At 35.9% G+C, this 23,274-nt stretch overlaps 1 protein-coding gene across 7 annotated transcripts in view; it reads right to left on the reverse strand.

Annotated features, from left to right (window-relative positions):
* The window catches only part of DLG1 (discs large MAGUK scaffold protein 1), a 260,484-nt gene that overhangs the window by 133,694 nt on the left and 103,516 nt on the right, over positions 1 to 23,274 (reverse strand). For 4 of the 7 annotated variants that reach the window (XM_065943579.1, XM_065943581.1, XM_065943580.1 and 1 more), the window contains exon 6: positions 705 to 803. The exons of the other annotated variants lie outside the window; for them this stretch is intronic. In XM_065943579.1, the coding sequence (XP_065799651.1) occupies positions 705 to 803 (99 nt within the window). The remainder of the gene's footprint in view (positions 1 to 704; positions 804 to 23,274) is intronic. 7 annotated transcript variants of the gene reach the window in all.

The raw sequence follows: 23,274 nt of genomic DNA on the forward strand, positions 1-23,274 counted from the left end.
TAGTTATTGCCCTAACAAGCCGTCCCTTGGAAATATTAAAGCTCTGAAAGCTACAAATATTCAGATTCTCTGACATCTGGCTATTATCTCATTGTATTTTTTGACTGTTACATGTTAACTTAAAAACATAAACTCATAATTTTAGAGTATTTTTACATTTACAGAAAAGTTGCAAAGATATCATAAAGAGTTCCCAAATACTTTATATACATCAGCTATTATTTTTCAATAATAAATGTGAAGTATGTGTCCTACCAATGACAGAAAGATTGAATATTTCCAAAGAAGACCAATATAAACTGGAAAACAAAATACTATATATAAAAGGACACATATAGTACAAGATCAGGAGGGATGATTATTTTTACTATCTTTAGAAAATAAACAAAATTTCCCAAAGCAAATAAATTTTACAACTGTTTTGAACAGACTTACATGTATAAAAGACATGATAACAAATCTAAGGAGGTTCAATATGATGAAGTTTAGAATGTATCTTTTTTGTAGATAACCTAATAAAACAGCAAATATAGAACCCATCTTATATTAAATCCCAGATATTTAACTCCCTAAAAATATCATTTAAAGTCCAACGTGTATTACCAAATCTAACAAAGAAACAGTTGAAATGATCTGAAAAGAATACAAATGAAACCATTAAAAACAAATAAAATTATATAAAGAAAAAAGAAACTAATAAAAACCTGTGGTATGATGGGTAGGATGACAGTATTCTCAGCAGGGACTGGCAGGACAGGGATCACAGGGACAGTGGGAGAAGAGGGAGATACAGCTTCTGTTGGCTAAAAATCATCAATGACAAAAAATCAGGAAAAATACAAAATAAAAGGGAAACATATAACAGAAAGTTTTGTCACAAAGATAAATTATAGTTTTCAGAAATAATTAAAATAGGTAAAATAATATATTACTTCAATTTAAATAAGAAAATGCTCTTAAAAGTAATTATACCACTAATAATAATTTTAATGACTCTAGTTAAAATAAGTGTTTAGATGTTTAAATGAAATAATAAAAAATAATGATTTAACAATACTCCTCCACTGGGAGATAAGACAGTCTCTTCACAGACTACAAAATATTTTTATAGCATTCAGGATATATTTGACCACTTGCTTCCTTGCATTCAAAGAATCAATTACTCTCAGGCCTAATTCAATTATTTTTTAAAAAGATGTAAATGGAACACAGAAAAGGTATCTTGTAAAAGTACCAATTTCTGTTACCTGAATTAATTCATAAATATTTGCTATACCAATGACATATTCTACATAAGAATTATTAACCTCATATCCTATACAAAAACTGAAAATTAATTGATGACCTAAATGTAAGCATTAAAACCATAAAATTCTTAGAAGAAAACATAGGGGTAAACCTGGATTTAACAATGGATTCTTAAATATGATATCAAAAGCAGAAGTAAAAAAAATTAGACTGTATCAGAATTCAAACCTTTTGTGAAGCAAATGGCATTCTCAAGAAAGGGAAAAACAACATATAGAATGGGAGAAAATCCTGCAAACTGTATATCTGATGATGGTTTAACATGAAGAAAAGATAAAGAACTCCTATAACTCACCATAAAAAGACAATTTAAAAAATGGGCAAAGGACCTGGAACAGATATTTTCCAAAGAGGATACACATATGCACCCCAAAGTTCATAGCAACACTACAATAGCCAGGACATGGAAGTAACCTAAACGTCCATCAACAGTAGACTGGATAAAGAAGATGTGGCACATATATACAATAGGATATTACTCAGCCATAGAAAAGAACAAAACTGGGTCATTTGTAGAGATGTGGATGACCTAGAGTCTGTCATACAGAGTGAAGTAAGTCAGAAAGAGAAAAGTGAGTATCATATTTAACGCATGTATGTAGAATCTAGAAAAATGGTACAGATGAACCTATCTGCAGGGCACAAATAGAGACACAGATGTAGGGAACAGACAGATATATGGACATGGAATGAGGGGGGAGGTAGTAGGATGAACTTGGAGACTGGGATTGACATTCACTGACGCGTAGAACAGATAGTGGGGACCTATAGTACAGCACAGGGAGCTCAGCTCCGTGCATGTGGTGACCCATATGGATAGAATGGGGAGTGGGTGACCGGGAGGTTCAAGAGGGAGGGGGATATGTATAAATATAGCTGATTCACTTCATTGTACAGAAGAAACTATTACAACATTTAAAAGCAACAAAACCCCAATTAAAATAAAAAACAATAAGCACACGGAAATCTATTCAATATTATTATTCATTAGGGAAATGCAAATCAAAGTAACAATGACATATTACTTCATACTACTAGGAGGCAATAATAAAAAATAAAAACAAAAACAACAAATGTTGGCAAGGATGTGCAGAAATTGGAATCATCAAAAACTGCTGGTGGGAATAGAAAATGGTGCTGCCACTATGGAAAACAGTTTGGTTTGGCAGTCCTTCAAAAAACTACCCCTAGGATTACCATATGACCCACCAATTCTACTCCTTGGTAAATACTTAAAAGAGCTGAGAACCGGAACTTGAATACTTCACCCTAGTGTTCGGTGATGCATTATTCACAATAGCCAAAAGGTGGAAATAACTCAAGAGTATCCATCAACAGATACAGAAATATAAAACATGGTGTGTGTATACACACTCAAACACACACACACACAATGGACAGTCAAGGGATGAAATTCTGATATCTGCCACAACATGAACAAACCTTGAAAACATTATGCTAAGTGAAATTAACCACATACAAAAGGTCAGTATTTTGTGATTTCACTTATATTTAGAATAGGTAAATTCATATAAAGTAGATTAGAAGCTACCAGGGGCAAGGGAGAGAGTAGGGTAAGGAGTTTACTGCTTAATGGTTACAAAGTAAGTTTGAGATAGTGAAAAGGTTTTGGAAATAGTGGTAATAGCTGCTCAATACTGGAAATTTAACTGATGCCACAGAATTGTGCAGTTAAAATTGGTTAAAATGGCAAATCTTATGTTAGATATATTTTATCACAATTAAACACCTCAAAAATTTTTTAATGCAGCAAAAGCAGGTCTCTTCACAGTGCTGTTGGATATATAACTTCATACAAACTTTATGAAAAGCAATCTAATAGCTTTAAAAATGTTGAACTCTTTGACTTAATAATTCTGTTAATCTATCCTGAGGGAAGCCTGGCATGCTGCAGTCCATGGGGTCACAAACAGTTGGACATGACTGAGCGACTGAACTGAATTCTAAGGAAATATTAAAAAAGCAAATGTCTTAATATTCAATATATTCTTTTGAACACTGTATTTGGGAAAATGCAAAATATCCTAAATATAAGGTGTTGGAATGGTTGCACAAATAATGATAATTTCATAAGATTAAATACTATGCCCCTGGAGAAGGGCATAGCAACCCACTCCAGTATTCTTGCCTGGACAGAGGAGCCTGGTGGGCTACAGTCCATAGGGTCACAAAGAGTCGGACATGACCGAAGCGATTTAGCACACAAATACTATGCATTGATTAATAATCATCTGTAAGAACAGTCTATAAGTCGTATACGATACTGCCTATGGCATGACATTAAGTAAAAAAGAGAAGATAAAAATTTTATTTAAAAAATGGAAAGCAATGTTTGATAAGTTAACCTCTGAGGACAGGATTATGAATGGCTTTTCCCCCTGCCTCTATTTTGAATTCTACTTTTCCAATTAACAATGAATATATAGTGATGCTGTAATGCATGGTGAGGGATGGAAGATCTATTACTATTAAGAGAAAAACAATTATAATATTTTACCATCTCATTTTCTAGAAAATAAACTGAAAATGCGTTTCACATTAGTTGTTCAAAAAGATGCTAAAATTTTCAAGATTTTTGTAAGACCATTAGAGTTGAAGAAGCTAGGGATCAAGTTTAACCCTTCTTTTTACAACTGAGTTTAAGCTCACAAAAGTTAACTTGTGACAAATGAGGAAAAGATTTGCTAGACTATTGTTACCTGGATTTCTTATATTCTGTAGAAAGAGATTGTAAACCATTAGATTTTGTTTCCTTTTTTCTTTCTTTTTAATATTACCAATTTAAATGAGTTCTCTAAATGAGTTCTCTGTTTTGAAAGATGGAAAAGTTACAGAGATGGACAATGGTGATGGCTGCACAACACCATGAATGTATTTATTGACACTGAATTAATTGTACTTAAGTATACTAAGAAAGGTTAAAATGGTAAAATTTTGTTACATATATTTTATCACAATTAAAAATAAATTAGGAATAAAGTCTCTGTCTGTCTTACTTGGGATTCTAGCCACCATTTATATACTGCTCCTATAGGGAAAAAAAGGTTGAATTCCATATTATGAGCTTAAAACAAATAATTTAAGTGCTACCAATTTTCAGTGGAATACTTATAACTTTTTAAAAATGTTTGAAAAACCCAAGAGATTCTGACTCCTAATTTATGACAAAAAGAAAAAGTTTTAAAAGAATTTAAGTGAAGTTAAGTCAGATAGAGGAAGACAAATACCACACGATTTCACCAAAAAAACAAAACAAACAAAATGAAAAGATAGAAAACACACTCACAGATACAGAGAACAAATGCACAGATGCCAAAAAGGGAGGGAGTTGGGGGGTGGACAAAATAGGTGAAGGAAATTAAGAGGTATAAACCTTTAGCTATGTAAGTCACAGGGATGTAATATATAGCACAAGAAGTAAGGTCAGTAATATCATAAAACTTTTTATGGGGAGAGATGGTTACTAAACTTACTGTGGTGATCATTTTATGATGTATGCAAATATCAAATCATTTAGTATACCCAAAACCAACATAATATTGTTCATCAACTATATTTTAATTATTCTAGAAAACTACTGCTGAATCAACTGAATATACATATGGAAAATGAATGACCTCTTACCCTACTACCTTATACCATATATAAAATTCCAGATGGTTACTGTCATATTAACAGAAGTACAAAAATTAGATTTCTAGAAGATAGCAATGATATAATATAACCAGGATCTTGACGTAGGCAAGAACAGGTTGTTGAAGTCAAGCAGAGTGAGGCAAGCATCTGTGCACCGGAGTGGAAGGGTGGCAGAAGTGATGTTGGAGTCTGGGCAGGATGAAGAGGCTATCGCCCATGGGCAAGCAGTGGCAGCAGTCTGGTATTTTTGTTGGATCCCAAGTGTGAGAGAGTATCTGTGTGGCAGTAGCAGTAGTCTGGCATGAAGTATACAGGCCTCAGTGGAACAAGATGGGGATATCCCTTTGATCTTTAGCAGGGTGGGAAGGAGGTCCACTAAGAGCATCAACAGTGGTAGGAGGTTGCTGACATACCTGAGACTTGATCCAATAAGTAAATATATAAAGGATAGTGGGAGCAAGAGTCCTCATGTCAGAGAATGGAGTTGCAAACATGCAAAGGGAGAAAATCAGCATGAAACCTATGGTTCTACACTAGATTTGGAGCCACTAGTATGACAGTATGGTTTTCAATATATATAGACAAATACAGAAATAAATGTGTGTGTTTACATATACATCTGTACCCTGGGAGCAGTAACACCTCAATAGCATGAAAATACCTAACACTCAGATCTTGGCTTATAAATATCCATTCTCTAATTTTTTAAAAAAGGAATCTTTGGAGAAATGACTCCAGAGCTAGAGCCTAGAACTTTTTGCCCTGCCAGAAAATAAGAAGGTGCTCAAAGAATTAATGAGGCATGACAAAGGACACAGAAGTCAGCTTGCTGGCGCTCTTATCAGTTACACTGGGAACAATGTGAGACTCAGATAACAATGATAGCATAAACCCCACTGAGTTAAAGAGGACTCCAAGAGTCTACACTTATATAAATAATTACATAACAATGAAATGAACAGAAGAGCGCATTTCCTTACAGTATATGTCAATCAAAAATGTAGAAGGAATGCTGGAGTCACAAAATTATAATCTGGCAACCATCACAGTAATAACTCATTTAAGAAACAACAACAAATGTTAAAATTTCCACTGCTGCTGAATGACCCCTCCATTTCATTCTAGTGGAAGCAAGTTTGAGTGGGAGACACACACACAGACACACATGTATCTCCCTACAAATTTTTATTAATTACAGTGAAGAAATTCAGCAAATACTATCTTAACCAAAGTTAACATCATCAGGGATGGGACAAATCAAAATCATATGTTACCTGATAGGATGTAATCAGAGTATATCACTTCTGGGACATTTTATGAAAGATGCATAACGTGAACACTAAACATCAGACAAACTGAAGTTGAGTGATAAACTACAAAATAACTGACTGGAGTCATCCAAAGTATCAGAGAGAAGAAAGTCTAACATTTATAATCTTTATTTAATTTTTAAAAACAGCTTTGTTAAGGTATAATTGATATACAAGAAATTGCACTTTTTAATGTATACAATTTAATGAGTTTGGACATATGCAAACACCTGTGAAACAATTACCACAATCAAAGTAAGAGACATATCTAAAACCTATAAGAAGTTTCTTTTTGCCTCTATAATAGAATCAGATATTAGCTAATTAATAATCCACTTTAACATAAAAAAGACAAAGCTATATGCTTATAACAAATTTCAAGGCCAAACACAAACATTTCCTTCATTAGGCAGTTGCTCTCAAAAACTCTTTATGATAAACTATAAATTCTTCACTACTACATTGTAATACTGGCTCTGAACCTATTCTAAATATATTTCCTTTTGACAGAATCCTTTAGAGGATCTGAATACCATTTTTTAAAATCCTAAACAAAATGTACACCATCTGATTCCACCCCACTCTCTATAGGGCTTCAAACCACTGAGTAAGTGGTTTGAAGAACAACATATACCTCTGCCTCTTTCTTAAGAAAGGCAAATACTGCTGAGAAAGTCTTCAAAAACAAATGCATATCAACACACATAATTTCCTAGTCTCAATCAATAACCAGTTTGAGTCACAAAGGATTATACAACAACAAAATAAGTCACTTAGTTTGCATGAAACAAAATACTGCCCTAAACAAATAATATCTAGTCAAATGAAGGTTGAGTGATGAGGAACAGTATAGATGTTAAATATGATAACAGAGTAAAAAGAAGAGATGACGATATTTTGAGCACAGGATTGAGAGCATGATAAAATTCTGGTGAGCTGTGTAAGATGATTCTAAATTGGAAAATGTCAAACTTAAGACTCTAATATGAATAATGAGGCAGCAATATAGAGTAACCATTACATTTGGGTTATTATAGAAAAGGAATTCAGCCTAAGCATTTGAAACTTGAAAAATCTTACATACATTATTTTATTAGACAATATGACTTTCAGGTCATCGTCCTTTTTCTGTTCCATTTGTGTCACTCAATAAGATCAGCTCCAAAGAGTTTTAGTTGTTTTTTTTTTTTTTTTAATCTTGACCATGTGACTAACAACAGTCTCAGTTGTTTCTATCCATAGCAACACCATGGAATCATTAGCCTCTGAGGCCTCCTTCAGAGACTTGTTTCCATGACAACAGAGGCTATAATATTAACACTGTCTCAAAGAATACTGCAGAAAATGGTAAATTCCCATAAAGTAACTGGATTGTACATATTTTAAAAGTATTTTTAAATGCCAGTATCAAATTGATGACTTTCTGAAAAATGTTTTAACTAATTTTTAGAGATTCTTGTTATTTATTCACAGTTTTACATTTTAAATTTGATGTGAAGAGTTTAAAATTATGAAAGCAGTTTTTACAAAGATTTTGATAAAAAGTGGTCTGAAGCCTCATGAGGTACACCCACATGCTTAACGTGTATTGCACATCTACATTTAAGACTATGTACCTCCCTCTTTCACTTGCACTCACTCCACTCGATAAATGAAAAAAAAAATATATATATATATATATAGAGAGAGAGAGTATCTTTACCTTTAATCTGCTTGAAATAGCTAAAGTGGTTTTTTACATGTACATATGAATCCTGTCTGATACAGGAAGAAACAGAAGGAATAATTAGTAGGCTGCTATAATAATCCAGCTGAGAGGTGATCAGTGGCTTCAACCAAATGATGGTAATGGTAAAAATGGACATGAGTAGTCAAATAAAGATATATTTTGAATGTAGAAGTGATATCTATATGACTGATGGGAAACTGGGAAGGACTATTAAGAACAACAACAACAATGGCCTCTAAAAATTGCCTTTTACATCATAGTTAGATCCAACCATAAAAGATTTACAATGCTGTCTGAACATATTTTTCTTAACTTTTTCTCACTTATAGTCTTACTTATTAATATGCTCATAAGATTAAATTCTAAAGAAAGATAACTAATACCATACTACCGGGTAATGAGCTTAGAATATCCACAAAGATGCAATAAGCGCTAAGTAAATTTATAACATATTTAAGGAAAATGAAATAAATGAATTAGCAGATCTTTTGTTATCAATATCTTAAAGAAAAATAATTACCCCCATGCCACTGTTGATCTATAAGAATTTTCCTTCTTTTTTTGTTTTTTGTTTGTGCATTCTTGTACAATCCCTAATGATTCAGGTCACTGTTAACCTTTCTGAAGTTATCTTCTATTTTCCTCCCACTTACTGTTTTGGCCATACTGATCTCTCTGCTGTGTTTCAAACACTCTATAAACAAGCTCCGGCCTCAGAGTCTTTCATACAGTCTTCCTTTGCCTAGAATGCTCTTGTCCCAGATATCCACATGACCCAGCTCCATAACTTCTTTTACGCCTTGCTCAAATAACACCCTTCAGTTGAAGCCTCTCCTATTCTACTAAACCCACCCCCACCACATACACACAAATATACCCATTTCCTACTGTCTTCTCTTCCTACCTTTTCCCCAGTAAACTATATATTTTAATTATGTTTGTCATCTGTCTTTTCCCCCTTTAATATAAAGCTCTACAGGAGTAAGGATTCTTCTTCTATTCAATATTACTCCTGTATACCTAGTTCCTACAATAATATCTAGCACATAGGAAGTAGTTAATACATGTTTCTTGGATGAATGAAACAATATGATTGACAAAAGAGACTGAGTTAATCAGCACTCTAGAATGATAAAGTGACTCAAGTGACTCAGAGAAGAGATTGTATACATCCATCCCTCCCCCTGCCCAATTTCATTCTATACACATAGAAGACACTGCTAAGAGATTCTGTGTGCTTGGGCAGCCACTACCAACCAGAATGTGCTCAAGATGTTCTAGTATTTGGTGACCTCAGAAGTTCAAAATATAAAAATGCCAGAAAATTACCAGTTTCATGTTGTCCTCTGTCTGCATGCGCGTTAAGTCACTAGTCCATAGGGTCGCACAGAGTCATCCCTCTGCCAGGCTCCTCTGCCCATGGAATTCTCAAGGCAAGAATTCTGAAGTGGGCTGCCATGGCCCCTGCCAGGGAATCTCCCCGACCCAGGGGTCAAACCCAAGTTTCTTGTGTCTCCTGCATGGGCAGTGGATTCTTTACCACTAGTGCCATCTGGGGAGCCTTGTTCTCTGTCTAGCAATAGTTAATTGCTTAATAATATCCTATGTGAAAGTAAACATGTCTTGTTCAAGAACATCTGCTGAAAAGATTTTTTCTTTCCTTTTTAAACTGTATTAAGTAATAAATATCACTGACAGATCACATTTAAAGCCTGCGGTGCCCTTCTTCCAAACTTCTGGGTTCTACTAACTTCAACTCGATCCCTAGGTCCCTTCCCACAAGGTAGCTGCTTCCTGTTGATACTATCTCTGTTTTATTTTGGTGCTCACATGTTTCCTTTTCAGTTCTCCAATTCCTTTTAAATCACCATTCATATTACATTTTCCCTGTTAAAGTAATTACTGTGGTGTCTGTTTTTCTGGCTGGACCTACTCAAGGTTATCAATCCTCTTGTCAAAACATAATTCTTCATTCTTCTGTAATAAGATTGCTTCTTGGTATCTCCAGATTCCCCACTTAAAAGACCAGAATATTTTGTAGGATCAATTTCATGGGTGGTTGTGAAAGTGGTGATAAAGATGATGATGACAGGTACTTTACTGATGTCACGTATTACAGTAAGGGTTTTGCAGGTTTGTCCCATTTAATTTTTTACTAAATCTTGATCCTTGTTTTCTGCAGGTGGAAGAAAGAGACTCAGAATTCAGGTAATTTATCCAATGTGCTACAGCTAAATTAGAACAGGGCTTTGAACTCAGTTCATCATCCTCTAAAAACAACACTCTCAACCACTGCTCTCCAAAATCCTGCCATGTATTCGGTATAGCTGAAGCATTTAATTCCTAAGGTTGGTATTTATCTTATTCTATTATATGTCAAAATACTTACAAAGTGATTATTTTTCAAATTTATAATACTTTGATACATTAAGATGGTTCCAGCAAGATTAGTCAGAGTTAAATACAATAAAATGAGGCTGGGATATGTTTCGTTTCAAATTGCAGATTATAATCTTTAGTTATTTGCCTCAGAGCCAACAAAAATTTTGTAAGGCAATCAATTGATCCCATTCTGTCACAATAATAACTTCCTTATGCTCACAGCTGGCTGAGTCAATACTCACAGCTTAGATTTCAAAAATACTGGTAATATTGCTCAGAAAGGGACTAAACTGGGGTCTACTAATGGATAAAGAATGAACAGGCAGCGCTCCTGTTAAGAGGTGAGGGGGAAAACATCTTTTAAATAAATTTGTCTAGGGGCAGAAGTTGTGTTTAGGATTCTAAAATTCTACTGCTTCCAGATGTGATACTAGTTGGTTTACACTTGCACAAAATAGGTTCAGTCTTTGTTAACTGATTTGTACATGCCTGTACAATTGCCACATCAGTTGATTTATTTAAAGTTTGATAAATAAGCTGGTAATTGTAGGATACTGTTCTCTGCATGATCTGAATAGCTACTCTTACCTTTATCAAAATTCTAAATTTTGACATAAGAATGAAGGACTGAATAACGTTGTCTAAATAACAGTGCCAGGAAGTACACAGTGAGAAAAATCTTTAAAGAAAATGACACTAAGTCAAATTTTAACAGTAAGAATATAAGTTCTTCATATATTAATGTATATGCTTCAATGTTTTCACAGAAGCCTTTGAATTAGTTTTGAAATAGACATGATTTTATAAAATCCTGTAATGTAGACTTATAATTTTAAAGTCACAGTTGTACATAAAAATGGCTTGGGAAATTTACAGTGGCCAAACTATATTTAGAAGTTCCAAACTTCTTTGTAGCCATCATCAGATTAAATGAAAATAAACACATATAATTAACTTTATTCATTCAACAAATAGCCATCATCTGCATTCACCACTTTAGGCTCTAAGGATATAAGAAAACATACATCTATCCTACCAGCTCTTGTGAAGCTTATGGTTTTGCAGTTGATATTAAATCATTACCCAATTGATTACTGAAATATAGTTGTGGTAAGAGGTATGGAATACAATTCTCATGAAAACAAATACTGCTTAAAATAGGAAAAGAGCAAAAATGTTGTGCGAGTTGAATGTCCTATTCTGACCTCAGAGGTTATGGGCCAGTCACTTTTCAGTACTGTTATTAACACATTATTTTAAAAGTTAACCCTAAAACTACATATCTCTCTCTCACACACACACACACACACGTTATATATTAAAATATGCAAATTGCAGTTTGTGCAATAAAACATATATATTGCTATGTGTCCTTAACAAAAAAAAAAGTGAAAGTTGCTCAGTTGTGTCCGACTCATTGAGACTGCATGGACTGTAGCCTGCCAGGTTCCTCTGCCCATGGAATTCTCCAGGCCAGAATACTGGAGTGGGTAGCCTTTCCCCTCTCCAATGGATCTTCCCAACCCAAGGATCGAATCCAAGTCTTCTGCATTTCAGGGAGATTCTTTATCGTCTGAGCCCTCCTTGACAAAAGGACAATCTAACAGTTATGACACTACACAGAAACTACAGAGATGTACACAACACACTTCCTATTTATGAAGAGCTTAAATAACAGACTTTACCTAGTTCTTCAAACTATAGCCAATCTAATCCACCTCAAGCTATCAATGTTGTTCTTTTAACAGACTTTATTTTTTAGAGTAGAAAGTACAGAGTTCCCATGTAACCTTGCCTACACACATGCATTGCATTCCCATTATTAACATTTCCCACTTGAGCTGTATATTATACAGTTGATGAATCTACAATGATACATCACTGCTATCCAAAGTTCGTAGTTTACACTAGGGTTCATTTTTGATGTACATTTACAAGTTTAAACAATGTTAGGTATCCACCATTATAATACCATACAGAATAGTTTCACTGGCCTAAAAATCTGTGCTCTATTCATCCCTCCCTCTTTCCTAACTTTGGCAACTAATCTTTTTACTATCTCCATAGTTTTGCCTTTTCCAGAATGTCATATAGTTGGAAGCATAGAATGTGCAGCGTTTTCAGATTGGTGTCTTTCCCTTAGAAATAAGCACTTATAGAGTTCTTCCTTATCTTTTTAACACTTAATAACATTTCACTATCTGGCTATTTACCCACTGAAGGTTATCTTGGTTGCTTCCAAGTTTCGGCAATCATGAAAAGTGCAATAAACATGTGTGTGCAAATTTTCATGTGGACATAAGTGCTCAACTCATTTGAATGAAAACCACGGAGTGCAACTACTAGATTAAATGGTCAATCTGGTATTTTTTTTTAAGTGAATATAACCACTGTAAACTTTTTGCTTAATCTTCATCTTTATGCTTTTCTAGTGTCCAAATTACTGGGTCTCGAACATCACTTAAACATTTTTGAGTAGTTATGTTTTGGGTATAAAGGGAAACAATTTTCAAATCTGAGTAATGGCATTTTAAACAAAAGTACTGGCCTTTTGAGTAGGAAACTCAACTTTGTCAAGAGACAGCATCTCACGACCAGTATAACAGAATTTTTATCCTAACTTTGATTGCTTGGTAATCATTACTCAAAGAGACTGTTTCTACCCATTCTCTGGGTAGAATTCTACTATCTCTATCTACTATATATACCTATATATATATGTATATATATATCTAGATATCTACTATCTCTATACTCTGGGTAGAATTCTACTATCAGAGTTGGTATTTCCAAAGTAGTTTAAGAGGATTATCTACTTTATATTCTTTATATTCTAGTTTAATACAAAGGCATTTCACTGCTGAATATAAGCAATTTCATTCTTTAGAGATGAAGAAAAAAATATATATTTAAATACATATAAGTAAATACATGAATGTATTTTATACATATATATATATATATTTGACCACTTCAAAATACAACTATCATCAGGCATGAGGCCAAATGTTTAAAACGTGCATAGATAAAGTTAGGCCAATTCATGTTGGTCCAAGGTGGAAATGTCTTGGTGTGAATATTTAGACCTGCTGCCTGGGAGGAACTGTCATAAGATAAAAGCTTATAGATAATGATATCATATGCCTTTGTCTGCCTGAGAAGTTCCCCTTTTCTATCAAAAGTACTCCAAGTTTGGTCAGTGAGTGATACATTCATCCTAGTTGTAAGAAAATTTAATAGTTTTTCTCCTCTTCTCTCCCTGCCTCACCTCCTTAAGGCGAAGGGTAAATAAGAGAATCATCAGTTGGAGGATCAGTATAACACTGAAGTGTGACATATGTTTCAGAAAACATTTAAGAGAATTCAGATGGATTAAAAATATATAACAATAAAGAGTCAGGCAGTATTAAGTGCTATGAAGAAAAATGTTTAAAAAGGTAAAAGGACAGTGATGTTTGGAGTGAAGGAGTGCCTGCTACCTTAGATAAGAATCTAGAAAGATCCTCTGAGAAGGTAACAGATGAGCAGAAATCTGAAGGGAGTGAGGAAATGAACTATGAGAATATCTGAGGAAAGAATGTTCCAGGCAGAGGAAAGAGTAACATTAAGGTTCTGAGAGAGCCACATGCTTGATATATTTTTTTTTTTTTTTTATGCTTGATATATTTGAGGAATAAGAACAAGGCCAATACAGCAAAGAAAGTGAAGGAGCAATAGGAAATGGGATTACAGACACTGCCAGGGACTAGATAATAAACGGCCTTTTGAACTACGGTAACAAAGGACTTAGGATTTTATCATATGTCGGACTGAAAGCCATGGAAGCGATAAAAACAAAATAATGACATGAACTGACATTCTGTAAGGATTCCTTTGGCTTCTAGGTAAAGAACAGACTGGTGAGAGTGAAGAATGGAGATAGGGAGTCCAAATAGATTATCTACTGCTGTAGTTCAGGCAACAAATTAAATAATTTTAATTAGTCATTATAGAGTAGTGAGAAGTGGTTAGATCATATATTTTAAACACAGAGCCAACAGAATTTGCTATTAAATTGTGTGAGCAAAAGAAAAAGGAACAGAAGATGATTTCAAGGGTTTTTTATCTTCAGCACCTCAGTGACTAAATGAGGATGGGGGAAAATAATAATATTAGAAACTCTATTTTTGACATGTTAACTTTCAGATACTTAATCCAAGTGGAGATATGGATTAGGAAAGCTAGATATACAAGCGTATATACAGGGATTAGCTCTGGACTGAAGATATGAATAACGATGTTAATTAAAGGCACCTGGATAAGATCAACTGAAATGAGTATAAAAAGAAAGAGGTTCAATGACTGATGCTCTGAGTTACTCTGTTAGTAGTTAAGAGGAGGAGGAGGATACTGCAAAGGAAATTGAGGTTGGGAGACTAAGGAGAACGGTGCTCAAGAGTTAAATGGGAAAAGAATTTAAAGGAGGGAGTGAGTAGTCAATGTGTAAAAAGCTGTGGAAGGGTCAAGTAAAATGAAGACTGAGAACTGATCCCTAGATTTGACAGTCTATACTCCAAGAGGGTTTTTTGGCTGGTTGTTTTAATGAGAGGTATTATGCTGAGTATGTGTGATGATAGGAATACTCCAGTACAGAGGGAAAGACAGATAATGCAATGAAGAGGGAATTTCAGAACTCTCTGAAAAGTCAAAATGAAGATTTAGTACAAAAATGATGGGTGAGATTTAAGAACACAAGCGGATTATATAACAGGATGGGAGACCATCATCAGTTGAGAATGAGTGCCAGCAAACAGGTATTGGAAATTTAACATGCAGCTTTGGAGCCAATGTGGAGGAGGCAAGAGTTGCAATTAACCAAGGTTGGATCTTACCATTGAAGTGACAGAGGAGCAAGCAAGTTAAGATTATGAAAGGTACTGTTTAAAGTTATGGACCAAGGAATTTGAGCAAGGCAAGGAGGGAAGTGGGAACACGAAAGACATGATAGATAGTAAAAAGCTGGGCTGGAGGTCTTTTAGAGTATAAAAGAAAAATTGTTATAGAGGAAAGGAGCCGAAAAGAAAGGAAGTGCTGAACTTAAACTGTGGGATAGCAAAAGAGAGAGAGAAAATTAAACGGCCCGAACACACTGCCGGCAGTTCGCAGAACAAAGAGATCGAGAAAGTCCTGAGAAGAGCTCGCAGGCTGCGGACCGGCCCAGCCCCGCCGGAGGCAGGAGGCAGGAGGGAGGGGAAAGGGGCAGGCTCGGCCCCAAGGACCGCATCCCCTACCGCACAGCAAACAGGCCTCCAGTTTCTAACCAAAGACCTCCTGAGATTCTGGATGGTCGACATCCCCCGGGAGGGTTGCGGCGAGACACAGGGCGCAGGCACCCGACCGGCGAGGGCGCGGACTGGGGTTAGAGACGCGGAGGGCAGAAGGCGAACGCACCAAACTGGCGCGGGTGGAAACTGAGACTGGGACTGCGAAGGGGAGAAGGCACGCCGCACCCGGGGAGAGTGCGCCTGTCAAGCCCCTGGCTGCCTGAGCCGCTCCGACGGGGTAGGCACAAAAAGCAGGCGCAGCTTTTTATTCCGCACTTTTGTGGAACACCCAAGGGCTGGAACCGCGCGCAGCGCAAGGCACGCTCCATATAGAGCAGCCGGGAGCCTGAGCAGCGCAGATGGAGAAAGCAGCGCCAGCCCCTCCACGCAGCGCGACGGAACTAGCTACCTGAATAAGTAGCCTGTGTCAGGGCGGAAATGAGGCACTGCAGAGACCAGCAAACAGAAGCCAAATAAACAAAGGGAACCGCTTCAGAAGGGACCGATGCGACAGATTAAAATCCCTGTAGGTAACACTGACTACACCGGAAGGGGCCTGTAGATATTGAGAAGTGTAAGCTGGGACGAGGAGCTATCTGAAACTGAGCCGAACCCACACTGACAGCAACAGCTCTAGAAAAATTCCTAGATATATTTTTACTTTTTTTTTTTTAATAAGAAAAAAAAATATTTTTTATTTTTTTGATTTTTTCTCTTTTCTTTTAAAATTCCCTATTACTCCCCCATTACTCCTTAACTTTCATTTTCAAAGATTTTTATGATTTTTTTAATTAGGGAAAAATTTTTTTCTTTTTTTTTTCTTTTTTTTTTCCCTTTTCCTCTTCTATTTTCTACTTCTCTTTTTCTCTTATTTCTTTTAAAGTCCTCTATTACTCCTCTACTACTCCTTAATTTTCATTTTCAATACACTATAACCTTACAAAAAAAAAAAAAGAGAAGCCCTATTTTTAAACCGAACTTCACATATATTTCAAAAATTTTTTGTGTGTGCTTTGGTTTTTGTTTCTAATATAGTATTTTTAAGAGTTTAACCCCTACTCTAGATTTATATTTTTGTTTTTCAGTATATGATATAAATTGTGAACATTTAAGAATCCAATATTCAGTTCCCATTTTTATTCAGGAGTGTGTTGATTATTCTCTCCCAATCTTGACTCTCTGTTTTCTACCTCAGAACACCTCTATTTTCTCCTTTCCCCTTCTCTTCCCAATCCAATTCTGTGAATCTTAGTGGGTGTCTGGGCTACGGAGAACACTCTGGGAACAGACAACTACGTAGATCTGTCTCTCTCCTCTTGAGTCCCCCTTTTTCTCCTCCTGCTCATCTCTATCTCCCTCCTTCCTCTCCTCTTCTTCATGTAACTCTGTGAACCTCTCTGGGTGTCCCTAACGGGGGAGAATCTTTTCGCCATTAACCTAGAAGTTTTATTATCAGTGCTGTATAGTTGGAGAAGTCCTGAGACTACTGGAAGAATAAAACTGAAATCCAGAGGCAGGAGACTTAAGCCCCAAACCTGAGAACACCAGAAAACTCCTGACTACATGGAACTTTAAGTAATAAGAGACCGTCCAAAAGCCTCCATACCTACACTGAAACCAACCACCATCCAAGAGCCAATAAGTTTTAGAGCAAGACATACCATGCAAATTCTCCAGCAACGCAGGAACATAGCCCTGAACGTCAACATACAGGCTGCCCAAGGTCACACCTAACACACAGACCCATCTCAAAACTCATTACTGGGCACTCCATTACTCTCCAGAGAGAAGAAATCAAGTCCCACACACCAGAACATCGACGCAAGCTTCCCTAACCAGGAAACCTTGACAAGCCAATCGTCTAACCCCACCCACTGGGTAAAACCTCCACAATAAAAAGGAATCACAGACCTCCAGAATACAGAAAGCCCACTCCAGACACAGCAATCTAAACAAGATGAAAAGGCAAAGAAATACCCAACAGGTAAAGGAACATGAAAAATGCCCACCAAGTCAAACAAAAGAGGAGATAGGGAATCTACCTGAAAAATAATTTAGAATAATGATAAAAATGATCCAGAATCTTGAAAACAAAATGGAGTTACAGATAAATAGCCTGGAGACAAAGATTGAAAAGATGCAAGAAATGTTTAATAAAGACCTAGAAGAAATAAAAAAGAGTCAATTAAAAATGAATAATGCAATGAATGAGATCAAAAACACTCTGGAGGGAACCAAGAGTAGAATAACGGAGACAGAAGATAGGATAAGTGAGGTAGAAGATAAAATGGTGGAAATAAATGAAGCAGAGAGGAAAAAAAGAAAAAAGAATCAAAAGAAATGAGGACAACCTCAGGGACCTCCGGGACAATGTGAAACGCCCCAACATTCGAATCATAGGAGTCCCAGAAGAAGACGACAAAAAGAAAGGCCATGAGAAAATACTCGAGGAGATAATAGCTGAAAACTTCCCTAAAATGGGGAAGGAAATAGCCACCCAAGTCCAAGAAACCCAGAGAGTCCCAAACAGGATAAACCCAAGGCGAACACCCCAAGACACATATTAATCAAATTAACCAAGAACAAATATTAAAAGCAGCAAGGGAGAAACAACAAATAACACACAAAGGGATTCCCATAAGGATAACAGCTGATCTATCAACTGAAACACTCCAGGCCAGAAGGGAATGGCAGGACATACTGAAAGTAATGAAAGAGAATAACCTACAACCTAGATTATTGTACCCAGCAAGGATCTCATTCAGATATGAAGGAGAATTCAAAAGCTTTACAGACAAGCAAAAGCTGAGAGAATTCAGCACCACCAAACCAGCTCTTCAACAAATGCTAAAGGATCTTCTCTAGACAGAAAATGCAGAAAGGTTGTATAAACGTGAACCCAAAACAACAAAGTAAATGGCAACGGGATCACACCTATCAATAATTACCTTAAATGTAAATGGGCTGAATGCCCCAACCAAAAGACAAAGATTGGCTGAATGGATACAAAAACAAGACCCCTATATATGCTGTCTACAAGAGACCCACCTCAAAACAAGAGACACATACAGACTAAAAGTGATGGGCTGGAAAAAAATATTTCACGCAAACAGAGAACAAAAGAAAGCAGGAGTCGCAATACTCATATCAGATAAAATAGACTTTCAAATAAAGGATGTGAAAAGAGACAAAGAAGGACACTACATAATGATCAAAGGATCAATCCAAGAAGAAGATATAACAATTATAAATATATATGCACCCAACATAGCACCACAATATGTATGGCAAACGCTAATGAGTATGAAAGAGGAAATTAATAGTAACACAATAATAGAGGGAGACTTTAATACCCCACTCACAACTATGGATAGATCAACTAAACGGAAAATTAACAAGGAAACACAAACCTTAAATGACACAATGGACGAGCTAGACCTAATTGATATCTATAGGACATTTCACCCCAAAACAATCAACTTCACATTTTTCTCAAGTGCACACGGAACCTTCTCCAGAACAGATCACATCCTGGGCCATAAATCTGGTCTTGGAAAATTCAAAAAAATTGAAAGAAATCATTCCAGTCATCTTTTCTGACCACAGTGCAGTAAGATTAGATCTCAATTACAAGAAAAAAATTGTTAAAAATTCAAACATATGGAGGCTAAATAACACGCTTCTGAATAACCAACAAATCTCAGAAGAAATCAAAAAAGAAATCAAAATATGTATAGAAATGAATGAAAATGAAAACACAACAACCCAAAACCTATGGGACACTGTAAAAGCAGTGCTAAGGGGACGGTTCATAGCATTACAGGCTTACATCAAGAAACAAGAAAAAAGCCAAATAAATAACCTAACTCTACACCTAAAGCAATTAGAGAAGGAAGAAATGAAGAACCCCAGGGTTAGCAGAAGGAAAGAAATCTTAAAAATTAGGGCAGAAATAAATGCAAAAGAAACTAAAGAGACCATAGCAAAAAATCAACAAAGCTAAAAGCTGGTTTTTTGAAAAAATAAACAAAATTGACAAACCATTAGCAAGACTCATTAAGAAACAAAGAGAGAAGAACCAAATTAACAAAATTAGAAATGAAAATGGAGAGATCACAACAGACAACACAGAAATACAAAGGATCATAAGAGACTACTACCAGCAGCTCTATGCCAATAAAATGGACAACTTGGATGAAATGGACAAATTCTTAGAAAAGTATAACTTTCCAAAACTGAACCAGGAAGAAATAGAAGATCTTAACAGACCCATCACAAGCAAGGAAATTAAAACTGTAATCAGAAATCTTCCAGCAAATAAAAGCCCAGGACCAGATGGCTTCACAGCTGAATTCTTCCAAAAATTTAGAGAAGAGCTAACACCTATCTTACTCAAACTCTTCCAGAAAACTGCAGAAGAAGGTAAACTTCCAAGCTCATTCTATGAGGCCACCATCACCCTAATTCCAAAACCAGACAAAGATGCCACAAAAAAAGAAAACTACAGGCCAATATCACTGATGAACATAGATGCAAAAATCCTTAACAAAATTCTAGCAAACAGAACCCAACAACATATTAAAAAAATCATATACCATGACCAAGTGGGCTTTATCCCAGGAATGCAAGGATTCTTTAATATCCGCAAATCAATCAATGTAATACACCACATTAACAAATTGAAAGATAAAAACCATATGATTATCTCAATAGATGCAGAGAAAGCCTTTGACAAAATTCAACACTCATTTATGATTAAAACTCTCGAGAAAGCAGGAATAGAAGGAACATACCTCAACATAATAAAAGATATATATGACAAACCCACAGCAAGCATCACCCTCAATGGTGAAAAATTGAAAGCATTTCCCCTGAAATCAGGAACAAGACAAGGGTGCCCAACCCACTCTCACCACTATTATTCAACATAGTGTTGGAAGTTTTGGCCACAGCAATCAGAGCAGAAAAAGAAGTAAAAGGAATCCAGGTAGGAAAAGAAGAAGTGAAACTCTTGCTGTCTGCAGATGACATGATCCTCTACATAGAAAACCCTAAAGACTCTTCCAAAAAATTATGAGAGCTAATCAACGAATATAGTAAAGTTGCAGGATATAAAATTAACACACAGAAATCCCTTGCATTCCTATATACTAACAATGAAAAAACAGAAAGAGAAATTAAGGAAACAATACCATTCACCAATGCAACAAAAAGAATAAAATACTTAGGCGTATATCTACCTAAAGAAACAAAAGACCTATACATAGAAAACTATAAAACACTGATGAAAGAAATCAAAGAGGACACAAACAGATTGAGAAACATACCGTGTTCATGGATTGGAAGAATCAATATTGTCAAAATGGCTATTCTACCCAAAGCAATCTATAGATTCAATGCAATCCCTATTAAGCTACCAATGGTATTTTTCACAGAACTAGAACAAATAATTTCACAATTTGTATGGAAATACAGAAAACCTCAAATAGCCAAAGTAATCTTGAGAAAGAAGAATGGAACTGGAGGAATCAACCTGCCTGACTTCAGACTCTACTACAAAGCCACAGTCATCAAGACAGTATGGTACTGGCACAAAGACAGAAATATAGATCAATGGAACAGAATAGAAAGCCCAGAGATAAATCCACGAACCTATGGACACCTTATCTTTGACAAAGGAGGCAAGGATATACAATGGAAAAAAGACAACCTCTTTAACAAGTGGTGCTGGGAAAACTGGTCAACCACTTGTAAAAGAATGAAATTAGAACACTTTCTAACACCATACACAAAAATAAACTCAAAATGGATTAAAGAGCTAAATGTAAGACCAGAAACTATAAAACTCCTAGAGGAGAACATAGGCAAAACACTCTGACATAAATCACAGCAAGATCCTCTATGACCCACCTCCCAGAATATTGGAAATAAAAGCAAAAATAAACAAATGGGACCTAATGAAACTTAAAAGCTTTTGCACAACAAAGGAAACTATAAGTAAGGTGAAAAGACAGCCCTCAGATTGGGAGAAAATAATAGCAAATGAAGAAACAAAGGATTAATCTCAAAAATATACAAGCAACTCCTGAAGCTCAATTCCAGAAAAATAAATGACCCAATCAAAAAATGGGCCAAAGAACTAAACAGACATTTCTCCAAAGAAGACATACAGATGGCTAACAAACACATGAAAAGATGCTCAACATCACTCATTATCAGAGAAATGCAAATCAAAACCACAATGAGGTACCATTACACGCCAGTCAGGATGGCTGCTATCCAAAAGTCTACAAGCAATAAATGCTGGAGAGGGTGTGGAGAAAAGGGAACCCTCTTACACTGTTGGTGGGAATGCAAACTAGTACAGCCACTATGGAGAACAGTGTGGAGATTTCTTAAAAAACTGGAAATAGAACTGCCATATGACCCAGCAATCCCACTTCTGGGCATACACACTGAGGAAATCAGATCTGAAAGAGACACGTGCACCCCAATGTTCATCGCAGCACTGTTTATAATAGCCAGGACATGGAAGCAACCTAGATGCCCATCAGCAGATGAATGGATAAGGAAGCTGTGGTACATATACACCATGGAATATTACTCAGCTGTTAAAAAGAATTCATTTGAATCAGTTCTAATGAGATGGATGAAACTGGAGCCCATTATACAGAGTGAAGTAAGCCAGAAAGATAAAGAACATTACAGCATACTAACACATATATATGGAATTTAGAAAGATGGTAATGATAACCCTATATGCAAAACAGAAAAAGAGACACAGAAGTATAGAACAGATGTTTGAACTCTGTGGGAGAAGCTGAGGGTGGGATGTTTCGAAAGAACAGCATGTATATTATCTATAGTGAAACAGATCACCAGTCCAGGTGGGATGCATGAGACAAGTGCTTGGGCCTGGTGCACTGGGAGGACCCAGAGGAATCGGGTGGAGAGGGAGGTGGGAGGGGGAGATCGGGATGGGGAATACGTGTAACTCTATGGCTGATTCATATCAATGTATGACAAAACCCACTGAAATGTTGTGAAGTAATTAGCCTCCAACTAATAAAAAAAAAAAAAAAGAAAGGAAGTGCTAGTCACTTTGAAATGCATTGCAACTCAATGATAATGAGGTCTTTTTAAAAAAATATTTATTTATTTGGTTGCACTAAGTCTTAGTTGTAGCACATGGGATCTATTCTCTGACCAAGGATCGAACCCAGGCCCCCAGCATTGGGAGCATGGAGTCTTAGCCACCAGACCACCAGGGAAGTCCCTAACGAGGTCTTAATATAACCATTTAAGCAGGTCACTCAAGTGAAAGAAAAAAATAAGACTCCTAGAGTAAGGATAATCAAAGAACTGAGAGGTCAAGATTTTGGAAGGATCACATCAAGATACTGAAATCTCAAAGAATGATTACATGAATAGTGGACAAAGAAAAGATAGTAAACCTTGGTTTAAATCATCAGTGTAAATTGTGGTTCAAATCATCAGCGAACGGATGTATACGACTAGATACATAAGACGTATATGACTAGACATGAGGGGAATAGAAAACACTATCAGTCTGATGACAGGTACA

This window comes from Muntiacus reevesi, chromosome 8 (assembly GCF_963930625.1).
Source record: "Muntiacus reevesi chromosome 8, mMunRee1.1, whole genome shotgun sequence".
NCBI classification, from domain to species: Eukaryota; Metazoa; Chordata; class Mammalia; order Artiodactyla; family Cervidae; genus Muntiacus; species Muntiacus reevesi.